Source organism: Heterocephalus glaber, unplaced genomic scaffold (genome assembly GCF_053883595.1).
Source record: "Heterocephalus glaber isolate CG9 unplaced genomic scaffold, H.glaber_assembly_v1.0 deba00001504, whole genome shotgun sequence".
NCBI lineage: Eukaryota > Metazoa > Chordata > Mammalia > Rodentia > Bathyergidae > Heterocephalus > Heterocephalus glaber.
In genome coordinates this window covers 4,829,732-4,851,555 of record NW_028258324.1, presented here as the reverse complement: position 1 = coordinate 4,851,555, position 21,824 = coordinate 4,829,732, and the positions used below count along the sequence as shown (strand labels likewise).

The window sequence follows — 21,824 nt, the reverse complement described above, 5'->3', positions numbered from 1 at the left end:
TAAAGAGAAAGTGCTGAGCCACAAACCTTTCTGAGTCCTAGCTAAACATGTTTCCAGGGGAAACTCACTGAGAGGTACGTTTCGCATGTGACAAATCAAACTACTTCTTGTGTTGCTTAATCTAAAAGCAATTACCTTGATGAAGCATAAAAGCCAAGTGGTAAGAAAGGGATATGGATGGGTTAGGATAGGTGAAAATCTGAAAGAGAAATCAGAAAAGAGAGGGAGGGATAAAGCAATGACAGGGAGAGTGAGGGGGAAAAAAAGTAAAATAACTAGAATTATAAATTTATTAATGATTTTTCTTTAATTTCATGAATTCACAAAAGATACTATTTCTTTTTTTTTACCCAAAGTATTTTTATTGCTATATGATCAATGGATTTTTGGGATATGTTTTTAAGGACCACATAAAAATATTCAAGGGGGCCGGGGATTTAGCTCAATGGTTCCACTGCCTGCCTCGCAAGGTCCCAAGTTCAATCCTCAGTAACAACAACAACAAAAAGAAGTATATATATATTCAATGAATAGAGTAAATTGAAGTCCTAGATTAAAATACTTGGTTTAAAGAATTTTCTGCAACAAATTTCATGTTTATGCATGAAAAGTTCTATAACCTTATATGAAAAGGTCATGAAGTATTTTTCTACACCATACTAAATGTGTTCTCAGGGAAAAAATTAAAATATCTAAAATAGATTAAGATTATAAGACCATCATGATCTTTTGAACATGCATCTGTTTACAGAATTAATCATATATAAAAATGTTTATTTCAATATGGACCATAAGGAAATGAGTTGTTGACAACTATTATCCTTCAAACATTATTGACTCACTTTACCACAAGCATGTCTCTGGGTATGTGTATAAAAGAAATAGGTTTATTTATTCTTTATGAAATCATTCACAGATTTATTTACAGGTGAAGATGAGGTGCACAAATGTAAAATATGTTGTTTATTTTTTTTTCAAACAATATCCCAAGCATGGCATAAGTAGTCTGAAATTATAAAATATGAGGTGTGATCAAAATATACAGTGAATGTTTAAATTTAAAATTTTCTTTCCAGTGAAAGACATTTCCATCAATTCCCCTCAAAACACTTCCCCTTTCTTTGAACATACTTATTCTATTGCTGTTGCCACCCTCTGAAGCAGTTCTCTCTCTTAAGAGGTATGATCAGATGTACAGTGAATGCTGCTGTGGAGTGTCTGCCATCCAAAGAAAAGCAGGCTCACTTAAAAACATTACAATGTGTCTTTATCCACCTTATTCACCAGCTGGTGTGACTTCTTTTTCCCAAAGACAAGATGACCACAAAAGGTAAATGTTTTGAATCAATTCTGGACATAGGGCACTCACAAAAGTCCAACTAAACACATTCATGAAAAAGGACTTTCAGACTGCTTCAGAAATGGCAAGAATGATGGGATAAGTATGTTTGGAGTAGAGGGAAATATTATGAGGAAATCAATGGCAATGCATCACCCACTGTAATAAATTCTGTAAAAATTTTAAACATTGATCACATTATTAACCATATTTTTAATCACACCATGTACTTAAGAAGACATTATTTTACTTGAGATATAATGTATGAAAACACTTAAAATCAATAAAAGCATATAAAGATTTCTATCAAAAGAAGACAAATTCTACATATTATTCTAAGAATAAAATATTTCTTTTTGGTATTTTTCCAAGGCAGAGATCAAATGAGTTATGTCAATCCTAGGTTACTGCAATTTTAACTTAGCTATGCTATGTTTACTTAGTGATGAAAGTAGAGACTAAGAAGAAACTTAATATCTTTATGAAAGGTATTAATATTACATTAATAAAAATTACTTGCTAGATAATTTTTTTTTGGTACTGGGGATCGAACTCAGAACCCTGTCTTGCGAGGCAGGCAGCGGGACTACTGAGCTAAATCACTGGCCCTAGATAAATTATTTTAAAATCAATTGGGAATGAACATAATTAACTGACTTATTCTCTATATGGGACACTTTAGCAGAGGTAATGGCTAGTTAATTTGAACACAAATTTGTCTTACACCATTTCTGTATGTAGTTCCTAAAAATACAAGAACACAATATTATAAGTCCTAGTTTTTACCTAATATAATTTTAACAATTTTTACTTACAGAGCGAATCTACACATAAGCAATGTGCCAATAAGTATGTTATATAAATTCAATGTCTAAATCTTCAAATGTTAGCCAAATAAATAATTCCTAATCTGAGAATACAAAATAAAAAGGGTTGCTACACAGAGGTGGAAAGCTCTGCATTTAATTTAAAATCTAAAAAATGATTACAGAACCAATTTGGTTATCTTCAGACATTCTAACTGAATAGGAAATTAGATATTTATTATACAGTATGCAATTCTCACACTGGAGAATAAAACAAAGATCAAATAGCATATAGACTACCAATACTGACAACAAGTTGCCCGGTTTTAAGACTCACACAAACAAGGTCCTGTAAAAGTACTGTATGTGGCAATTGGGATCAGTTCTAGGTATATAGGCCAGGTCTACCACTTACTGTACTATATAACATCGGAAGAAGTGCTTCTCAGCCTTGGTTTCCTCACTAGGTAAAATATAGCTATTATCTTGGAAGGATAAAGTAGTATTTCATTATAATGGTACATATAAGTGAGACCATGTACTTGCCACATTAATGTAAATATATACACTGAATATACTATTGATAGCCATTATTAACAGTTTCTGAAATAGATTCTGAAAATGCAGGGGTCTAATATATATGTAAGAATTTATATAAAAGGCAAAAAAATTTAAAATCATTTATGTACAGTGGACCCTCAAGTTACAATCAGCTTGACATACAAACAACTTGGGTTACAACTGGAATTTTAGTTTTAACTTATGAACAAAGTCCCAAATACTGGCTGTTTGTGTTTCCAGGTGGCCTCAAATACAGATCAGATCCTTAACGGGTTCTGGAAGGAACATTATAACATTGTGTGGGATTGGAAAATCCCAGGCCAATGTCTCTCTGGGGACCCTGGGATTTGCCTGTATATAGGAGAGAGACTTTGAAGGCTGTGTAGAGGAGCCTGAGCCTTCAACTGACCAACATGAGTTACAACCAACCCTCACAAACAAATTAAGTTCATAAGTCAAGGGTCCACTCTATATTTACATCAAATAAGACACTAAAATGTATTCAAGCACACACTGTACATCTACCACATGTCAATGTGTGTTAAGCTTCAATATTTTATGGAATTTATAAAAGTCTGCTGGAACAAAAAGTGTAGAACTATTGGGACATAAAACTGGAACAATGGATATGGTTATTAGTGCTCAGCTTTTGTGTGAAACTGTCTCTTAGCACATTACATAACCTAATGGTATGAAATGAGTTCATCTTCACAGTAAACCATCTCTTCTTTCAAAATACACAGGAAAGGAAAATGTAAAAGAATAAGTTCAAGCAATAATCAGAGTAGTCCTAACAGTTTTGAGGCAAGATGTCTTTTTCTTTTAATAGTGATAGACCTACAAAGTTCTCTTTTAGGTTTTGAATGACTATATTTTCTACTGTGTAGGGAAAGAGAAAATGGGGGGAAAGGAAGAAAAGAAGAATACAAAGAATAAGAAAAGAGTGAATATGGAAGGAGATGGAGTAGGGAAAGGGGAAAAGGAGGGACAGAGGAGAGGATGAAAAGGAAAAGTAGAGGAGGGGAATGGAACTTTAGTTTCTAATTTTTATTAAAATGGATATATAAATATCCCCTACAACAAACACAGACTTCACCGAAAAGTTATTAATGGTGGTGGAGTAGCTCTGAATTTACTGAGAGGTATTTATAATGTTCCTAACTTTTTTAAAGAATAATTTTAACTTGTTTTTAAGCTATCGTCTTTAAGTTATCATCTTTAAGATTGTGAAACCTGACTGGTTTGTTTTCCAAGCTTCATAATAGAAAAGTACTGATATTTCTAAAATAACTATCTTCTTTATTTACTAGTATTTATAGTTGCAGTTAAAATATAACATGATAAATTACACAACAATTATCAGTTCTAGTGTAACAATTTGGTACAGAAGTTATTTTATGTTTGCAATTATTATGACTACTGATTTTCAAAATAAATCAGTGAGGGCCGGGGATTTAGCTCAGTGGTTCTGCCGCCCACCTCACAAACGCATGGTCCGGAGTTCGATCCCTGGTACCAAAAGAAAATAAATAAATAAATAAATAAATCCAGTGATATCACTTTATAACACAGTGTTTAGGGCTGAAGAGTTAGAATCAGTAGCTGTAAGCTAACATGTTACACCTTACTTAATTTTTTTTATTTCCCAAAGTCAAACTGATCTATGTACACCTGAATTCATGTCCTATTCTACAAATAGTCTGTATTGTGTACCACAACCCTGTTAGTAGTCAAGAGAAGATACAACTATACAAAACAAGTATAGGATATTATAACTTCAAAAATGTTACAAATAACCAATTTAGTATTTACGTTTCTCTTTTCTACTAATGACCAGTACCAGAAGTATTGGGTTCATTCACATTTATTAAGACTCCATGTTTTAAATTTTATGTTTTACTTTTTTACTTTGCAGGAGCACTTCTCATGTCCCTTCTACAAAAAAGGACCATGAGAATTGGCATAACCTTGAATCCCTCAAATGATTTTATTTGGTACTCAAACTTAATCAGTTTATAAACTCTGGGTGATAAATCATTTCCCTACAGAACTCTAAAAATACTTATTATCTTCTAAATTCAGTGTTAATAATAACACTTTCTTTTTTTGAGACGGTCTTGCCATGTAGTTCTGGCTGGCCTCCAATTCATGGGGATTCTTCTGCCTCAGCCACCTGAGTGCTGGGATTACAAATGTGCACCTCCTATACCCAGCTTTTGAGGCCACTGTAATTTTTTTATTTTATAGGAAAATCTACTTTTCTGTCTTAAAATCTTTAAAGAGTGTCTCTTTATCCCTGGAATACTAAAATATCTCAATGTACCTCATTATAGGCTCTTGTTTTTCAGTCTGAGGAAATTATCTTTGTTTTATCAGAATTTCCCATATATCCCCTTTGTTCTGTTTCTAAAATTATAATTTCTGATGTTGAACCCCCCCACAAAGTCTCTGTGTTAAGGTTCTTTCAATTATTTTCAATCTTTTATTTTCAAGATTACAAAAACATTTATTTTCTCATTGTGAATTTTTATTTTGAAGTCACTCCATTCCTTTCTCATAAAATCTTATTTTACATAGTGGGTCTTCTTGAGTCTATTTGAGGATATTACAAGGTTTTGTCTTGTTTTCAAAGTTCTCTACAAATCCCTATTTTCTCTTGGGACAGGTTATTTCCTTGGGGAGTAGATATGTAATTCTTCCTGGTTTAATTCTTTGCTAAAGAATTTCTTCAAATATTTATGCTATGTGATTGTTCAGTCAGATCTAATATACATTAAAAGAAATGTAGGGAGTTTTTGTAGGTGAGGGGATGACTGGCAAGCTTGGGAGGAATGTGGTCGTTATACTTTGAAACTTAAATGTCAGAACACGGAGCTTTGCAACAAAGTTCCAGTTCAATTTCTTGATGCCCAGTTTTTCCTCCAGACTGTTGATTTTTTAATTTGTTTTATGAAGGGAAATACCTGTTCATTCATTCTGTCACTGGGTATATTATTCCTCATACACACTTTTAGGTCAATCCCTTTTTAATCTCCAAGGTCCATTTGTAACCCTCCCTTCACTCCACTATGTTCTATCTACTTTCCAGCTTCCAGAAATGGGTTCATACATCTCATTTACTACTGGGCCCCTTCTCATTCCTTTTTATTCTCTATCATTTCAATGATGTCTTGAGAGGAAAAAGAGCTTAAGACACATACTTAAATATACTTCAGGTATATGTATATATCTTGTAGTATATAAGTAGGAAGCAACCTGGTTACTTCAAAGTTCAATCGACCTGATTTGAAGAGAATGAGACAAAAGGACCTAAAATTTACATCAATTATTAAATCTAGGATGAAATAAAAAATCATCAGATCCACAGGATTCTTTGGGGGGTTTTTGGTGGGTTGTCTGGTTGTTGTTATTTTAAGACAGTTCCTGAGATTGAACCCAGGGCCTTTGTATTCAACTACATCCCCAGAACTCTCTTTATTTTCTGTTTTGAGATGAGGTTGTTAAGAATATTCTGAAGCAGAATTATAGAAAATTCTCATTTGTAAGTTATGCTTGTTCAGAATCACTACATGGTTATAAAATGTAAACAGCACTGAGTTTATGTTTTAGAAGAGCACCAAAAATTTACAAAAGTGTAGTCTGACTAATGAGGTCTAGAATCCAGGAATTTGAACTGGAAGAAACCTCAGAGGATAATGTAGCCCAATTCTTTAATTGTTTCGAGAAAAGAAAATAGGCTGAGAGAGTTCAGACTAGGACCAATAAGTGTTCTTTACTAATTAGAAGATACAACTCACCTAGCAAAAATGATGAACTTTGTGAAGAATTAATATATTATCTTTCAATAAAGTGAAGTTTTGATCAAATTCAATTTCCATGAGGTCTGAGTTATCATACGTGACACTAAAAGATGCCCAAATAACATTCATACTTACTCATTACCCCAGTCCAAGCGCACGGTGATATGCCGCTTAACCTCCCGTACCTGATCCTGAGTCAGGTGACCAGACAGTAGCTGCCTTCGCAGGTCAATAAGTTCATTCATCACATGGCGTAGTTTGTAGAAAAGATCTACTTTGTGTTTCTAAAAGGGCATTTTTGGTGTTGGGTGAAATATAAAAGGGGTATGGAAAGGGAATGAAAAGAGAAAAAGAAATAGTTAAACTATGGAAAGTGATCATTTCTCTGAACCATAAAGGCAATGTAAAGAGGAGCTAATTTTAAAATCTTAATCTTTAGCTCCTGCTATCTGGACACAGTAACAGCTAACAAAGTAATACAGTTGATGTGGATCATGCAAAAATACCACTTCTACTCCATCTTGGACCACTCACGTTCTAGTGAATCAAAGCTACTAAGTAAGCGTAATCAGAACAGTAATGTGTATACAAGAGCCCAAAGCTATTTGCTCTGATAGAAGTTATAATGTATTGAACAGCAAAGGTGTCAACCATCCAGCAACATATCTGATTTCTCTGGGAGGGAAACTGAAATTGAAAGAGAAAGAGGGAGAATCATTTGCCCTATTTTAAAGCACCTAACACTTCAATATAAAGCCAACCTCTTTGAAGTGATATTCATTTCATGGTTTCTATGCCTCATCTAGCTTGCTAATTAGCTTTTCTAAACAGTGTGCCCTTAGAGCCATAGATTTCTAGTCTTTTCAGATTAATAAAAAGGGTCTCCTTTGCAAGAGTTAAATACAAACATGGTAAAATTAATTGTGGACATTATGGTATACCTTATAGGTTAAAAAATGTAAGTGACATGAGAGCAAATTCTTCAGGACAAAAGATGTACTTAAGCACAGAGATTTAAAAGCTGAAGTCCTAAAGTCAAGTGAAATCTTGACTTCAGAATTTCTAGGGTTTTGCTTCTGTTAGAGACAAGTATAATTTTGAATAATTAAAATTCTTAGAATGTAACTAACTTATAAAAATGCTTTTAAAGTCAATCATGAACCACACTGTTAGTAAAATACATATGTAAGATTTATGCTTTAAAAGCTTATTTGCCAAAATAAGCTTGATTTAGGTGACTATAAATAAATTAAGTATAAAGAAAATTATACCACAGTAATCAATGAGTGCTTTTAGATGGCAGTGATCTTATAATTAAAATGTTCAGAACATCATACTAATGGAGCAGTAGACTTTTTTTAGACAGGGTCTCACTAAGTTGTTCAGGCTGGCCTTGAACTCATTATGTAACCCAAGCTGGCCTTGAACTTGCAGCAATCCTCCTGCCTCAGCCGCCTGAGTACTGAGACTTAAAGGTGTGTGCCACCATGCCTGGCTGGAGCATTAGACTTCTAAAGGTCCAAATTACAGAAAAAATAAAAACTAAAAGTCCTTGGGAATCCTGTAGCCTAATTTTATCAAATAATTTGTTATATTTTCTTTATTTAATCAATAGTTAAAGAAAAGATAAGAGCCTTAATAGTACACAATCCTGGCAAAAAGACAAAATCCACAAATCTCTGCCAGCTCAAAAAGCAGAAATCTCTATGGAAATGCATCACAGTGCAAACTGGAATCTGGAAGGTAAGAAATAAATTCATTGTGGTATGTCCTCTACCATATACATTTCTTCTTTATACAACAGAGCCAAAGTTTATAATAGAAAGTTAGAATTACTATTTTCTTATCAAATCATATACAACAATCAATACAAGCATTCATCTGTTCAACCAATTAACAAATGTTTATGGAGCAACTTCTGAGTGCTATCATTTTGTTGTGATCAAAAGTCCCTGTTCTCATGGCACTTTTTGGAGAACAGAAAAGTACAATATACAAAAAAGTAACTAATGCTGGTGATAATTTTTAAAAAGAAAACTAAAGCAGAGTAGGGACAGTGAGTGGCCAAAGGTGGCTACTTGGGGTTAAGGGTTCAGGTACAGGAGTCCAGGAAAGACTTATCTGGTAGCTGAATTTTGAGTAATAACCTGAATTCAAGTGAGGTAAGAGAAAAGAAAACTGGGGAAGTTTTGCACTTGTTAAGAAGTAAGTCTGACAACCCACAATGTGGGAAAAAATCTTCACCTGCTCTTCCTCAGACAAAAGTCTACTATCTCAAATCTATAAAGAACTTAAAAAGATCAGACCTCCCAAATTTAAAGACCCAATCCAAAAATGGGCAGCTGAAATGAACAGAAATTTCTCAGACAAAGAAGTAGAAATAGCAAATAAATACAAGAAAAAATGTTCAACATCACTGGTCATTCGAGAGATGCAAATGAAAACAATGCTGAGATTCCACTTCACTCCAGAAAGAATGGCTGCTATCATGAAATCAACCAATAACAAATGCTGGTGGGGCTGTGGGGAAAGAGGAACCCTGCTCCACTGCTGGTGGGAGTGTAGACTGGTGCAACCACTGTGGAAATCAGTATGGAGATACCTCAAAGAACGAGGACTGTAAGTCCCATTTGACCCCGCTATTCCACTGCTGGATATCTTCCCCAAAGAATTAAAAGAATCATACCACAGTGATATATGTGTGCCCATGTTCAGAGCAGCACAGTTTGTAATAGCTAAAACTTGGAAACCGCCCAAATGCCCATCAATTGGAGACTGGATAAAGAAAATGTGGTTTTTTAATAAAATGGAGTACTACTCAGCCATAAAAAATGAGAAATCAGAGACATTTATAGCTAAGTGGATGCACATTGAGGTGATACTCTTAAGTGAAATAAATAGGACACACATGAATAAATACCAAATAGTTCCTCTGGTATGAGAAACTGAAAGTGTAAATAAGGACTAAATGTATAACAGGTAATGTGAAATAGGAAGAAAAGTGGCAAAGGGGAAGGAAGTGGGAGGGCTAGGGGAAAGGATAGAAGGGAATGGGATTAATATGAGAAAATGGAAAAATAGGAACAAAATCTTTGTAAATAGAGAGGAATGGAGGGTTTGAAGGGAGGGCTGGGCAAGGGTGAAAAATAAGAACCAAGAGAGACTATGTAAAGGTGCAAATTTCCAATGATGAATGGCATTATATTGTATACCTAAAATGTACCATTGATTAGAATGAATAATCGATAATGCAAAATAGGAAGAAAAGGTCCAAAGGAGTAGGGGTAGTGGGAGGGGCAGGGGAAAGGAAAGAAGGGAAAGGAAAAATGCTGAGAAATGGAAAAAATGGAAATAAAGTCTTTGTAAATAGGGAAGGGTGGAGGGCATGAAGGGAGGGTTAGGAATGGGGAAAAAATAAGAACCAAGATGCATTATGTAAAGGTACAATTCCCAATGAGAAATGTAATTGTGTTGTATACCTACAATGTACCAATAAAAGAATTTAATAAAAAAAAAGAAGAAAGAAAAAGAAAAAAGAAATAAGTCTGAACGCTTTGATGTGTCAGTGTACTTGACATGCCCAGGAAGAACAGTGAGGTCAGTATAACTGGAACAAAGGTAAATAAGGTGGCGAGTGGTGATAATGCAGAGAAGTGTCAGAGGCCAGATCAGGCAGGGACTTTGAAAAGCATGTTAAGGATTTGGCTTTTATTCTAAGCAAGATGGAAAGTCACCGAAGACTTAAGACTTGAAAGCATTCAATTTTGAGTGAGCTATATCTGACACAGGGTTCCAACATTTAGGTCAGGAAAATTAGGAAGTGTCTAACAGAGAAAAGTAGGAAGGATTATGCAATGAGATGAGAGGAAAAGCAAGGGAGCAAGGTGTCATGGAAGCCAAGTGAAAACTCATTTTTAAGGAGAATTTTATCAAATGCACTGTCAAATGCAGGTTAAGTCAATGTGGCATGAGAACTGGTCAAGAGATTAGCATTAGGGAGGCCATTACTAATCTCTGTAAGAGTAGTTGGAATAAAATGGATGGAGCTCAGTAGACAATGTGAGAGAAGGAAGTGGAAAAAGAGTATAGACAACTCTTGTGAAGAATTTGCAATAATTGAAAGCAGACTGGGTTGTATGGTCAAGTGAGGGTATTTCTTAAAATGGGACAAAATTCAGGCTATTTATTTGTATGTTGAAGTGAATGATATAGTAAAGAGGGAACATTTCAAGACACAGGTGTTAATTTTTGAGTAGCCAAGAAAAGATGGATTCCAGGACAAAAGGGGATTGTTTGGCTTACATACATATTTGTCCCTCAGATTTGTTCCAGGACATGCTACAGATACTAGAATCCAAGAGTGCTCAAATATGTTACATAAAATAGCAAAATATTTGCATATAATCTACATATATTCTCCTAGATACTATTTATCTATTTACTTACTTATTTTTGGTGATTCTGGGGATTGAACATAGGGTCTTGCACACTCTATGCAAGCACTCTACCACAAAGCTACACCTTCAGCCCCATCTTCCATACATTTTAAACCACCTCAAGATTACCTACAGTAATACCTAATACAATATAAATGCTATGTAAATAGTTCCCCCCTCCTCCTCTTCCCCTCCCCCTCCCCCTCCCCCCTCCCCCCTCCCCCTCCCCCTCCTCCTTCTTCTTCGTCTTCTACTGGGGATTGAACTCAGGACCTTGCATTTTCGAGGCATGTAGCAGAACCACTGAGCTAAATCCCTGGCCCTTATACTTCATTCTTTAGGGAATAATAAGGAATAAAGTATGCACATGTTCAGTACAGATGCAGTTCCCCCCTCCAAATATTTTTGTACCATATTTCATTGACTCCATGGATAGAGAGGGGCAACTTTTGTTATGGAGAAGAAAGGCAAATAATATGGGTAATGACATAGGGTATGGGAGCTTTGGTGAAAAGACTAAAATTTTCCTTCGATTTCTTTTTTCTCAATAAAACTCAAGATCATTGGCTGAAAATAAACAGTAGAAGTGGGTGTTTGAGAATAAAGGAAAAGATGTAAAATGGTTTCTTAAGGAATAGTAACTTGAATTGACAGAAGAAAAGTAGTTCAATTGCGAGGCAGTTTAGATATTTGTGAAAGTCAACAAAACTGAGGATTTTCTTCTAGCCAAGTACAATGAAGTATAACATATCTGCATGCTATGGTCCAAATGTTTGTCTCTCTCTAAAATTCATATACTGAAATCCTAACCCCTAGGACAACGGTATTTGGAGGTGTTATCTTTTGGAAGATGATTAGATCATAAAAACAGAGCCCTCAAGAATGAGATTATTGTCCTTATAAAGTAGGCCTAATGGAGTTTGTTTACCCATTCTACTATGTGAATATATAGTGAGAAAGTGCCAACTATGAGGAAGTACACACTTACAAGATCCTGAACCTGCTATATCTTGATCTTAGACATCCTAGCCTCAAGAAATGCGAGAAATAAATTTGTTATTATAAACTGCCTAGTTTATAGTATTCTCTTATAGCAGCCCAAATAAAGCTAGGGTAGTATGTATTACATATGTGTATATTTATATGTATGTGTATATATATATGCACGCATATGAGACATCCAAAAAGCTGCTGGGTGAAGACATGTCTCAGCTCCCACAAGATCAACTCTGTATCCAGCACTAATCCTACTGCAGACTTGGCGGGGGTACACAGCACAGTTTTGGACACTACCTGCCTTGGACACCACAGAACTGTGGGCTCCAGAGGAATTTCTTTCTTTCTTTTTTTTCTTGGTTTTGTTTCCTTTTTTTGTCTGGTTGTATTTCTTTTCTTTGTCATTTCGGTATTTACCTTTATTTTTATCTTGTTTACTCATCTTTTTTTCTCTCAACTATCTCTCTTGAGTTTATATTTTCATGTGAGTGAAAATTCTCATGGTTTTGCTTCACTGGGATATTCTTTTGCTTTATTCTTCATGCTTTCTCTCCTGCCATCTTCTCCAAATTCCCAAAGCTTGGATGACCATCCATTGTCCTCCACCCTTGCCTCTACTACATTTCCCTTCATTTATCTATTTTGCCCCATATCCCTCTTCAATCCCACCCCAGGGGATAAAATCACTCCACTGAAGGGAAACTCATTGCATACAAGTTCCTGGGTTATGTTGGATTGTGTCACATAACTGTAGATCTTGCTCATATTAAAGGTACCAAATTAATAGTTGTCATAACTTGTTAGTTTCTAGGATGTGCTTGATGCTATTGATATTGCTAACTGTACTACTTTAGCCAGGATTTCTACCTGTTAGAACTAGTTATTCTCCCTTATATGATAACACTGTGATTGTATGGGGCCATAACCATCACCATAGCACAGTACCAAAGGACTGAGGGCTGAGCCAAATAAACAGGAACTTCTGATCCTTAATAAACTGGGAAGACAGGATCTTGGGACAGACACAAGGACCAAGAACCACATATGCCCAGAAGACATCTCTGAGGAATAGACATTTCCTAGGGAAACCTCAATACTAGTGATAAAGTGATCTGCCCTAAGAAATTTACAAGCATCAACACAGAAAACAAAATAACACCAAAAAAAAGAAAGAAAGAAAGAAAGAAAGAAAGAAAGAAAGAAAGAAAGAAAGTGAAAGAAAATGATAAGATGCAGAAGCAAAATGCAATCCCAGACCTCCAGCCCATCTAGGACAACTCCAGGGGAAAAGACAGAAGAAATTTGAAGTCATTCACCTAAATTTTCTAAAATGATAATAGCAGAAGTAAAAAACCAGTTGCATGAGGTTATGCAAAAACTTATCACTCAGGTAGGAAAAGAAATGATGATCAAACTGAAAGACATACTCAATGAATCTAGAGTAGAAACAGATTTTTTTAAAAAGGAGCATAGGAAAATGATGAAATCATGAATGCCAAACATGGAAAGAAATGGAATCCATGAAATAGTTTCAAACAGACGTACAGGAGTTTTAAAATTCCATTGAAAGTATATGCAATAGATTGAATGAAAGCAAAGACAGAATTTCTGATCAAGAAGACAGGATTGCAGTTAACAACCATGAAAAGAAAGATATCTTAAAAACGGCAAGGGGCCATGAAAAATCAAGCAAAGAGTTGCAAGATGATCTAAAGAAAAATAATATAAGATTGATCAGAATCAATGAGAAAGCTTTTACATAGTGCAAATGTCATAAAAAGCCTGGTCAAAAAAGTAATAGCAGAAAAATTCCCAAATATGGACAAAGAATTTGACACACAAATAAGTAAGGCATATACAACTACAATTAGTCATGACCAAAATAAATCCACACCAAGGCATGTAATTATCAAAATCTCACAAATTTAGCACAAGAACTCAGTATTAAAAGCTGTTAGAGAAAAGAAACAAATCACCCATAAAGGAGAGCTCATCAAGGAGACCTTGGAGTGAAGTAATCCAGGATCTGAAAGAAAACAGCCTCCAACCCAGACTGATATATCCTGCAAGACTATCTTTCAAATTCAATGGAGAAATAAGATACTTCCATGACAAAGAACAACTTAAGAAATTCATGACCATGAAACCAGCTCTATAAAATGCCCTGCAGGATATTTTAGAAAAAGATAGTAAAGACCACAATTCCAAGAACACCAATAGAAAGAAGCCACCAGGCAATTAAACAAAGGGGAAAGAAAAGGAACCAACAACAGGAAAATAATATGAGAAGAACAAGCCAATACATTTGTTATAACATCAATGTAAATGGTCTCAACTCACCAATCAAAAGAAACAGAGTCGCAGAATGGATCAAGAAATAAGATCCAACAATATGTTACATACAAGAAACACATTTAACTCAAAAAGAAATTCATAGACTGAAAGTCAAAGGATGGGAAACAATATTCCATGTGACAGGAATCCAGCAAAAAGCAGGGGTAGCTATTCTATTGGCATACAAAATGGATTTTAAGCCAAGATTGGTTAAAAGAGACAAAGAAGATCACTAAATCCTTGTTAAGAGAACAATCTGAGAAGATACAACAATCATAAATATATATGTACCAAATACCAGTACAAATAATTATGTAAAACAAATATTAATGGACATGAAAAATCAAATAAGCACTAATACAGTTGTAGTGGGGGACCTCAATAGAGGTCCAAATAGACAGATCACACTGTCACAAATAGACAGATGAACTAGACAAAAAAAAAATCAATAAAGAAATATCAGAACTGAACCAAACCTGGGAACAAATGGACTTAGTGGATGTCTACAGACTATTCCATCCCACATCAGAATACAATTCTTCTCAGCTGCACATGGAATGTTCTCCAATATAGAATACATATATGTTCATAGAAGAACACGCTTAACTAAATGCAAAGGATTTGAAATTATCCCATGAATATTATCAGGCCATGTGCAATGAAAATGAAAATCAATGACAAAAGAAACAACAAAAACTCTACAAATGCATGGAAATTAAAAAAAAATCCTCCTGAACAACCAATAGGTCATAGATAAAATTAAAGAAATTAAACAGTATATACAAATAAATGATAATGCCAATATGACATATCAGAACTTATGAGACAAAATGAAAGTGGTCCTAAGAGTGAAATTCACAGCAGTAAATTCTCACATCAGGAAAACAGAATGAGCTCAAATAAACAACCTAATGTTGAACTGCAAATGTCTAGAAAAATAAGAACAAATCAAGCTGAAAAGCTCATACAAGGAAGGAAATTGCAAGTATCAGAGCAGAAATTAATGCAATCAAGACTAAGAAAACAACACCAAGAATCAATGAATCGAACAGTTGGTTCTTTAAAAGATTAAATAAAATTGATAAACCCTTAGCCAACCTTATCAAAAAAAGAAAAGATTCAAATTCATGCAATTAGGAATGAAAGAGTGAAATCACAATGGACCGTGCAGAAATCCAAAAGATCATCAATAGCTACGTCAAGAACTTGTACTCTAATAAGATGGAAAACACAGAAGAAATGGACAGATTTCTACATACATAGGAATTACCAAAGCTGAATCAAGAAGATATAAAAATTCTAAATAAACCAATTTCAGTCAATGAAATTGAAAATGTAATTGAAAACTTACCAACAATGAAAAGCCCAGGCCCTGATGGATTCATTACTGAATTCTATGAGAAATTCAGAGAAGGAATAATGCCACTACTCCACAAAATAATGTACTATAGGCCAATCTCCCTAATGAACATAGGTGCAAAAATCCTCAGTAAGATAATGGGAAACAGAATACAACAAATCATCAAGAAGATTATACACCATGACCAAGCAGGATTCATCCCAGGGATGCAGGGATAATTCAACATATGCAAATCAATAAATCATATCAACAGAGTCAACAACAAAAAAAATATTATCATCTCAATAGATGCAGAAAAAGCATTTGACAAAGTTCAACACCTATTCATGAAAAAAAAAACTCACAGAAAATTACAACGGATAGACATTATCTCAATCTGATAAAAGGCATCTATGATAAACCAACAGCCAACATCACACTAAATGGTCAAAAACTGAAAGCTTTCACTCTAAAATCAGGAACAGGATAAGGATGTCCACTATCACAACTCCTATTCAATAAAGTTCTGGAAACATTAGCCAGAGTAATTAGACAGGAGAAAGAAATAAAAGGAATAAGGACAGGAAAAGGAAGAAGTTAAATTATAATTTTTTGTGGATGACATGATACTCTACGTAGAAGACCCAAAAATCTCCACCAAAAGACTTCTAGATTTAATAACCAAACTCAGTAGCATAGCTGGATACAAAATGAACTATCAAAAATCAATACCTAACTCACTGAAAGAGAAATTAGGGAAACAACACCTTTCACGATAGCATAAAAAAAATGAAATACTGGGGTGGGGATTTAGCTCAGTGGCACTGTGTCTGCCTCATGGGTGCAAGGTCCTGAGTTCAATCTCCGGTATGAAAAAAAGAAAGAAAAGAAAAGAGAGAGAGAAAGAAAAAAAGAAAGGAAGGAAGAGAGAGAGAGAAATATTTGAGAATCAATCTCAAAAAAGAAGTAAAAAATCTTTACATTGAAAATTACAGTACTCTGAAAAAGGAGATCGAAATGGATATTAGAAAATGGAAAAATATTCCTTGCTGTTGGATAGGAAGAATGAACATAATGAAGACAGCCATACTCCCAAAATTGTTATACAGATTTAATGCAATCCCAATCAACATACCATTAACATACCTCAGAGAACTAGAGAAATCATTCCTTAAATTCACTGGGATTAGAAGAGACCCAGAATAGCAAAAAACAATTCTGGCCACTAAAGGCAAGGCAGAGGGCATCACAATCCCTGACTTAAAATTATATCACAGAACTACTGTGATAAAAACAGGATGGTACTGGTAAAAAAACAGGCATAAGATCAATGGAGCAGATTAGAAGATACAGAAACAACCCCCAACACACTCAGCCACCTTATCTTTGACAAACAGGCCAAACACATTCACTGGAAGAAAGTAGTCTCTTTAATAAATGGGGCAGGAAAAACTGGCTTTCTACATGCCGAAGATTAAAACTAGACCCATGTCTCTCACCATGCACCAAATTAAAATCTAAGTGGATCAAAAATCTAAATGTTAAAACAGAAACACTAAATACGCTAGAAGACAGAATAGGTAGAACGCTTGAGGACATAGGTGTAGGCAATGGGAAATACTACAAAGAATCAACAACTGGGATCTCATTTTATTAAAAAGCTTTTGCACAGCAAAAGAAATCGCAACAAAGTGAATAGACAACCAACAGAGTGGGGAAAAAATTTAGCCAGTGGTTCCTCAGACAACGGACTAATATCTAGAACATATAAAGATTTGAAAAAAATCTGAGCCCCCAAATTTAAAGACCCAATCCAAAATCGGGCCTCAGAAATGAATACACACTTCTCAGGTGAAGAAGCAGAAATGGCAAATAAATACATGAAAAAATGTTCAATATCACTGGTAATCCGAGAGGTGTAAATTAAAACAATACTGAGATTCCACCTCAATCCAGAAAGAATGGCTATTATCAAGAAATCAATTAACAACAAATGCTGGTAGGGGTGAGGGGAGAAAGGAACCCTCCACTGTTGGTGGGAGTATAGACTGGTGCAATTGCTGTGGAAATCAGTGTGGAGATTCCTAAAAAATACTGGGATTAGAGGCCCCATTTGACCCAGGTATTCCCCTTCTGGGTATCTTCCCAATAGAATTTAAAGCATCATACCACACTGATATATGTGCACCATATTTATAGAGACACAGTTTGTAATAGCTAAATATTGCAAACAACCCAAATGCCCATCAACAAATGAATGGATAAAAAAATGTAGTTTTAAAGAAAGTATAATGGGGCACTACTCAGCCATAAAGGATAAGCTTGAGACATTCCTAGGTAAATTGATACACCTTGAGAACGTACCCTTAAGTGAAATTAAGTCGAACACACATGTGCAAATACTGCATAGTCTTTCTGGTGTGAGAAACTGAAACTATAAATAAGGACCAAAATATATAACAGATACTCTGAAACAGGAAGAATTTGTTCAAAATTATACTGAGTATGAGATACTTTGTTAATAATTAAAACATTTTATGCACAAAAACATATAGTATTATTAGGAAATGAGCTGAGAGATTAGCAACTGAAAATACATTCTTTTAATATCATGATACAGTGTATTTATCATTGTTATTCTCTATTTTTGTTATGAAGAATTATTTTTTTATAAAACTGTTTTTATACTTTATTAATATCTACTTGTATTACATTAAAAAACAAAAAAGATGTACATAATATTATACTGCTTAGGGAAATATAAATTTCAGTAACTTTTTTTTTTTTTTTGGCACCAGGGATTGAATTCGGGGCCTTGTGCTTCTGAGGCAGGCAGCAGAACCACTAAGCTAAATCCCTGGCCCAACTAACTTTTAAACCAATTTAAATGTACATAAAATCTTTTGAGAATAATTACTTAGCCAAAATTATATTCTATTAAGTATATAAGAATAATATCCACATTTATTCTAACATATGTGTAGGAGAATATGAGTAGGCACAGGGACTAAATGGAGTATATACACACAAGAACCCCATTGATGTGTACAACTAATGTAATAAAAATAACTACTTTGTAATAAAAGCTATTATCAAAAACTATGAGAACAGTGATTAATATGCAAACCTGTTAACACTAGATTTTATAATTAATAATAAGTTAATATAGGCCTACCATTTTAGCTCTTCAGTGATACTTGATAGGAGAAATGTTCAATTGATCTATGTGAAGCTACTTTCCCCCTTATATTACCTGTCTTTAACATTCATGTGTTCACTTTTCAGTCATCTAAACCAATTCCTTTTCTTCATAAATGTTCAGTCTTAGAAATGACTTATGTAATGGATACAAATACCATTGCTTTGAATGAGTCTATCACTGGTCAAAGGACAAGGAAAAGTAATAAAAATCTTGTGTTCCTTTACCTAAGATTATTAGTAATGCAGCTTAACATTATTACTGATTCATCTTATGCTATTAAAATAAGCAAAAATTGATGGAGAAATCATTCATAATTTGTAAGCTGTCTTCAAGGAATAAAACCAACATATTTATATGGGCTGGGGCTATGTCAGTTTTTGCACAACAGTATAAGGCATAACACAATTTTTCTGACTACTCAATAGTATTTATTAAATGACTAGAAGAATAAAGAAAAGGCACTCAGAAGAATTCTACAATACTGGCAATTTTCTATTACTTAAACTGGGTGACTATTCTATTACTTAAACTTGGTGACACACCAACACTGGTACACAGCTGTTTGCATATACTGTTTTGTAAACTGTACATACTGATACACTCTTCTGTATGTATATTTTGTAGGAAGGGAAAATTTTAGTCTTAAAAGTTATCAAAACTAACAAAAATGCAGAGAGATGCTTTGTTAAAATTTTTTATTTTATATACCAGTTTATTAGATACTATAAACATCAGCATATGTGCAATGAAACATAACTCTCGAAATCAAGTTAAAAGGAAGGCCACCTTATTTTTCCTGTCTTCATGTTGTCCTTTTTTTCATTTTTTTTTTAGTACATTTGCAGTACATCATGGTTACATTTAATGTGGGGAACTGGTACATAACACATCTGAATTCTTTTTTCATACCCTTCCCATTTTTATGTCCTGTTTGAAATCAAGGCATTTTCTTTCCTACAGTGAGACCACAGAACACAGGGGTTGGGTGAAAAATCCCAAGTCCATCTCAGTGCAGTGGTCCACAGAATACCTCTGTCGGAAGCAGACTATTGCTGAAGCTCCTTGCATATTTTTTTTGCAAAGGATGGATAATGTGATGATGACTGGGAAAAAACTGCTTCATGTAACATTCTTAGCTTTTTCTTTCCCTCAATGTGAAAAATCAAGGGCTTAATGACATAGAAACAACAGAAAAGCTACTACAAAATGAAGTTGCTGAAATACAGTTCTACTTTTTATCAATAAATTTTTTTTATGTATCTTGAGTGATGTGTTTAACAATAAAAAATGTAACAGAGCTGATGACTTGGTCCTATCCTTACAGGGTCAGTGAACTGCTCTATATAGAATTTAGTACTTGGTCTGAGAACATGAGAAAATGTTAAAACTGAAGGCACCATATATTTTTATATAAAACCTGTGAACATACACACATGAACTTCAGCTACAACCTAAGTAATAGAACTCTTACATATATAAAACTAATCTGATTAAAGAGGTAGAAAGGCATTAAGTAGGTATTCCCACAATTTTAATTCTTGAACTATTCATTTCTCTGGGGAAATTCTTATTTCCCAGAGTAATTGCTCAAGTTAATACTTTTAAAAATCTAAATACTAGAAAGGCAGTAATAACAGCAGCATCACGTGTATTGCTATCTGTGAGTAAATGTGGGAGGCCAGAATAAATTACACCTCCATTCCTAATGCAGGCACAGCCTTTGCAGTTCAGACTTGGCTAGGGAAAGAAAAAGGACAGGGTATTAAACAAACATCAGAACTAGGGAACAGTGGAATTCCTGCTGGGCTCACAAATGAAGAGTCGGGGATACATATAAAATAGCTATTTTCAAAAAATTTCATATTGGCAGTAGATGGGTATATGTTTGGAAATACCTGTGGAGAATGTGTATTTTTATTTACTACTTTAAAAAAACTTTTTCATTCAAAGAATATCATTGGCCCTAAAAAATAAAGATATATTATTACTGTCATTTTCTTCCTTATTCTCTGGAGCATTCCATACCTTGTAAGCTTATTGCTAACCTTCAAATGACAACAAAATCTTCCTTCTTGTCATAATCACACAGGCTTTAGACTCAATAAAAATTTACCTAAAAAACAACTGCTGTGTATGAGAGTTCTGGACCCTTAAGAGTAGGAGCCACCCTGGGTACTGTTTTCTAATAGCACAGGTCAAGAAATAAGTCATGATTATAATCTAGAATCAAATCTCTCCTGTCCACTACTTGATCTAGACCATAAACCTCAATTTTTTTCATCTGTTTTAAAAGGAGAGGACAGTCCTGCCTAACAAGGCTTTTTGAGTTTTGAGTATACAGTCATGCCTCAGTATCCATGGTGAACTGGTGCCAGGGCCCTCTGGATAGGAAAGTCCACAGATGCCCAGGTCCCTATAAAAGGGCAGTCTTTGCATATAACCTGTGCACATCCCACCATACATTTCAAATAAACTCCCCATTCCTTATAATACTGAGTATCATTTAAATGCTGTGAAGTTGTGCTGTAGCTTTGTTAAAATTTTTAACTTAGTTTTGGCTCTAAAAAATCTAAACTAAGGAAAATAGAAGCAAATCAGGTTAGGAAAAGAGCTAAGGGCACAGGATCCTATAGGGTATAGCAAGAAGCTTGGCATTCTGTCCTTTAGACACATTAACTTTTAAAATAACATTCTATAGGAAAAAAATTTTTTTGCTAGCCATTCCTCAGAGGACTGAGATCTAGAATAAAGAACTCAAAAGAGTTAGACATCCTAAAATAAAAGATCCAATCAAAAAATGGGCAAGCAAAATGAACAAACACTTTACAAAAGAAGCACAAATGGCCAATTAACACATGAAGAAATCCTCAACACTGCTGGCCCTTAGAAAAATGCAAATTAAAACAACACTGATTCCATCTTACCCAAGAAAGAATGACCATCATCAACAAATCAAATAAATGCTGGAGAGACTTCAGGGAAAACGGGACACTTACACACTGTTGGTGGGA

At 34.5% G+C, this 21,824-nt stretch overlaps 1 protein-coding gene across 8 annotated transcripts in view; it reads right to left on the bottom strand.

Moving 5' to 3' along the window:
• Window positions 1–21,824, bottom strand: part of Dock3 (dedicator of cytokinesis 3) — a 633,495-nt gene that overhangs the window by 309,174 nt on the left and 302,497 nt on the right. For 7 of the 8 annotated variants that reach the window (XM_004834160.4, XM_087186904.1, XM_087186907.1 and 4 more), the window contains exon 6: window positions 6,642–6,790. The exons of the other annotated variant lie outside the window; for it this stretch is intronic. In XM_004834160.4, the coding sequence (XP_004834217.2) occupies window positions 6,642–6,790 (149 nt within the window). The remainder of the gene's footprint in view (window positions 1–6,641; window positions 6,791–21,824) is intronic. 8 annotated transcript variants of the gene reach the window in all.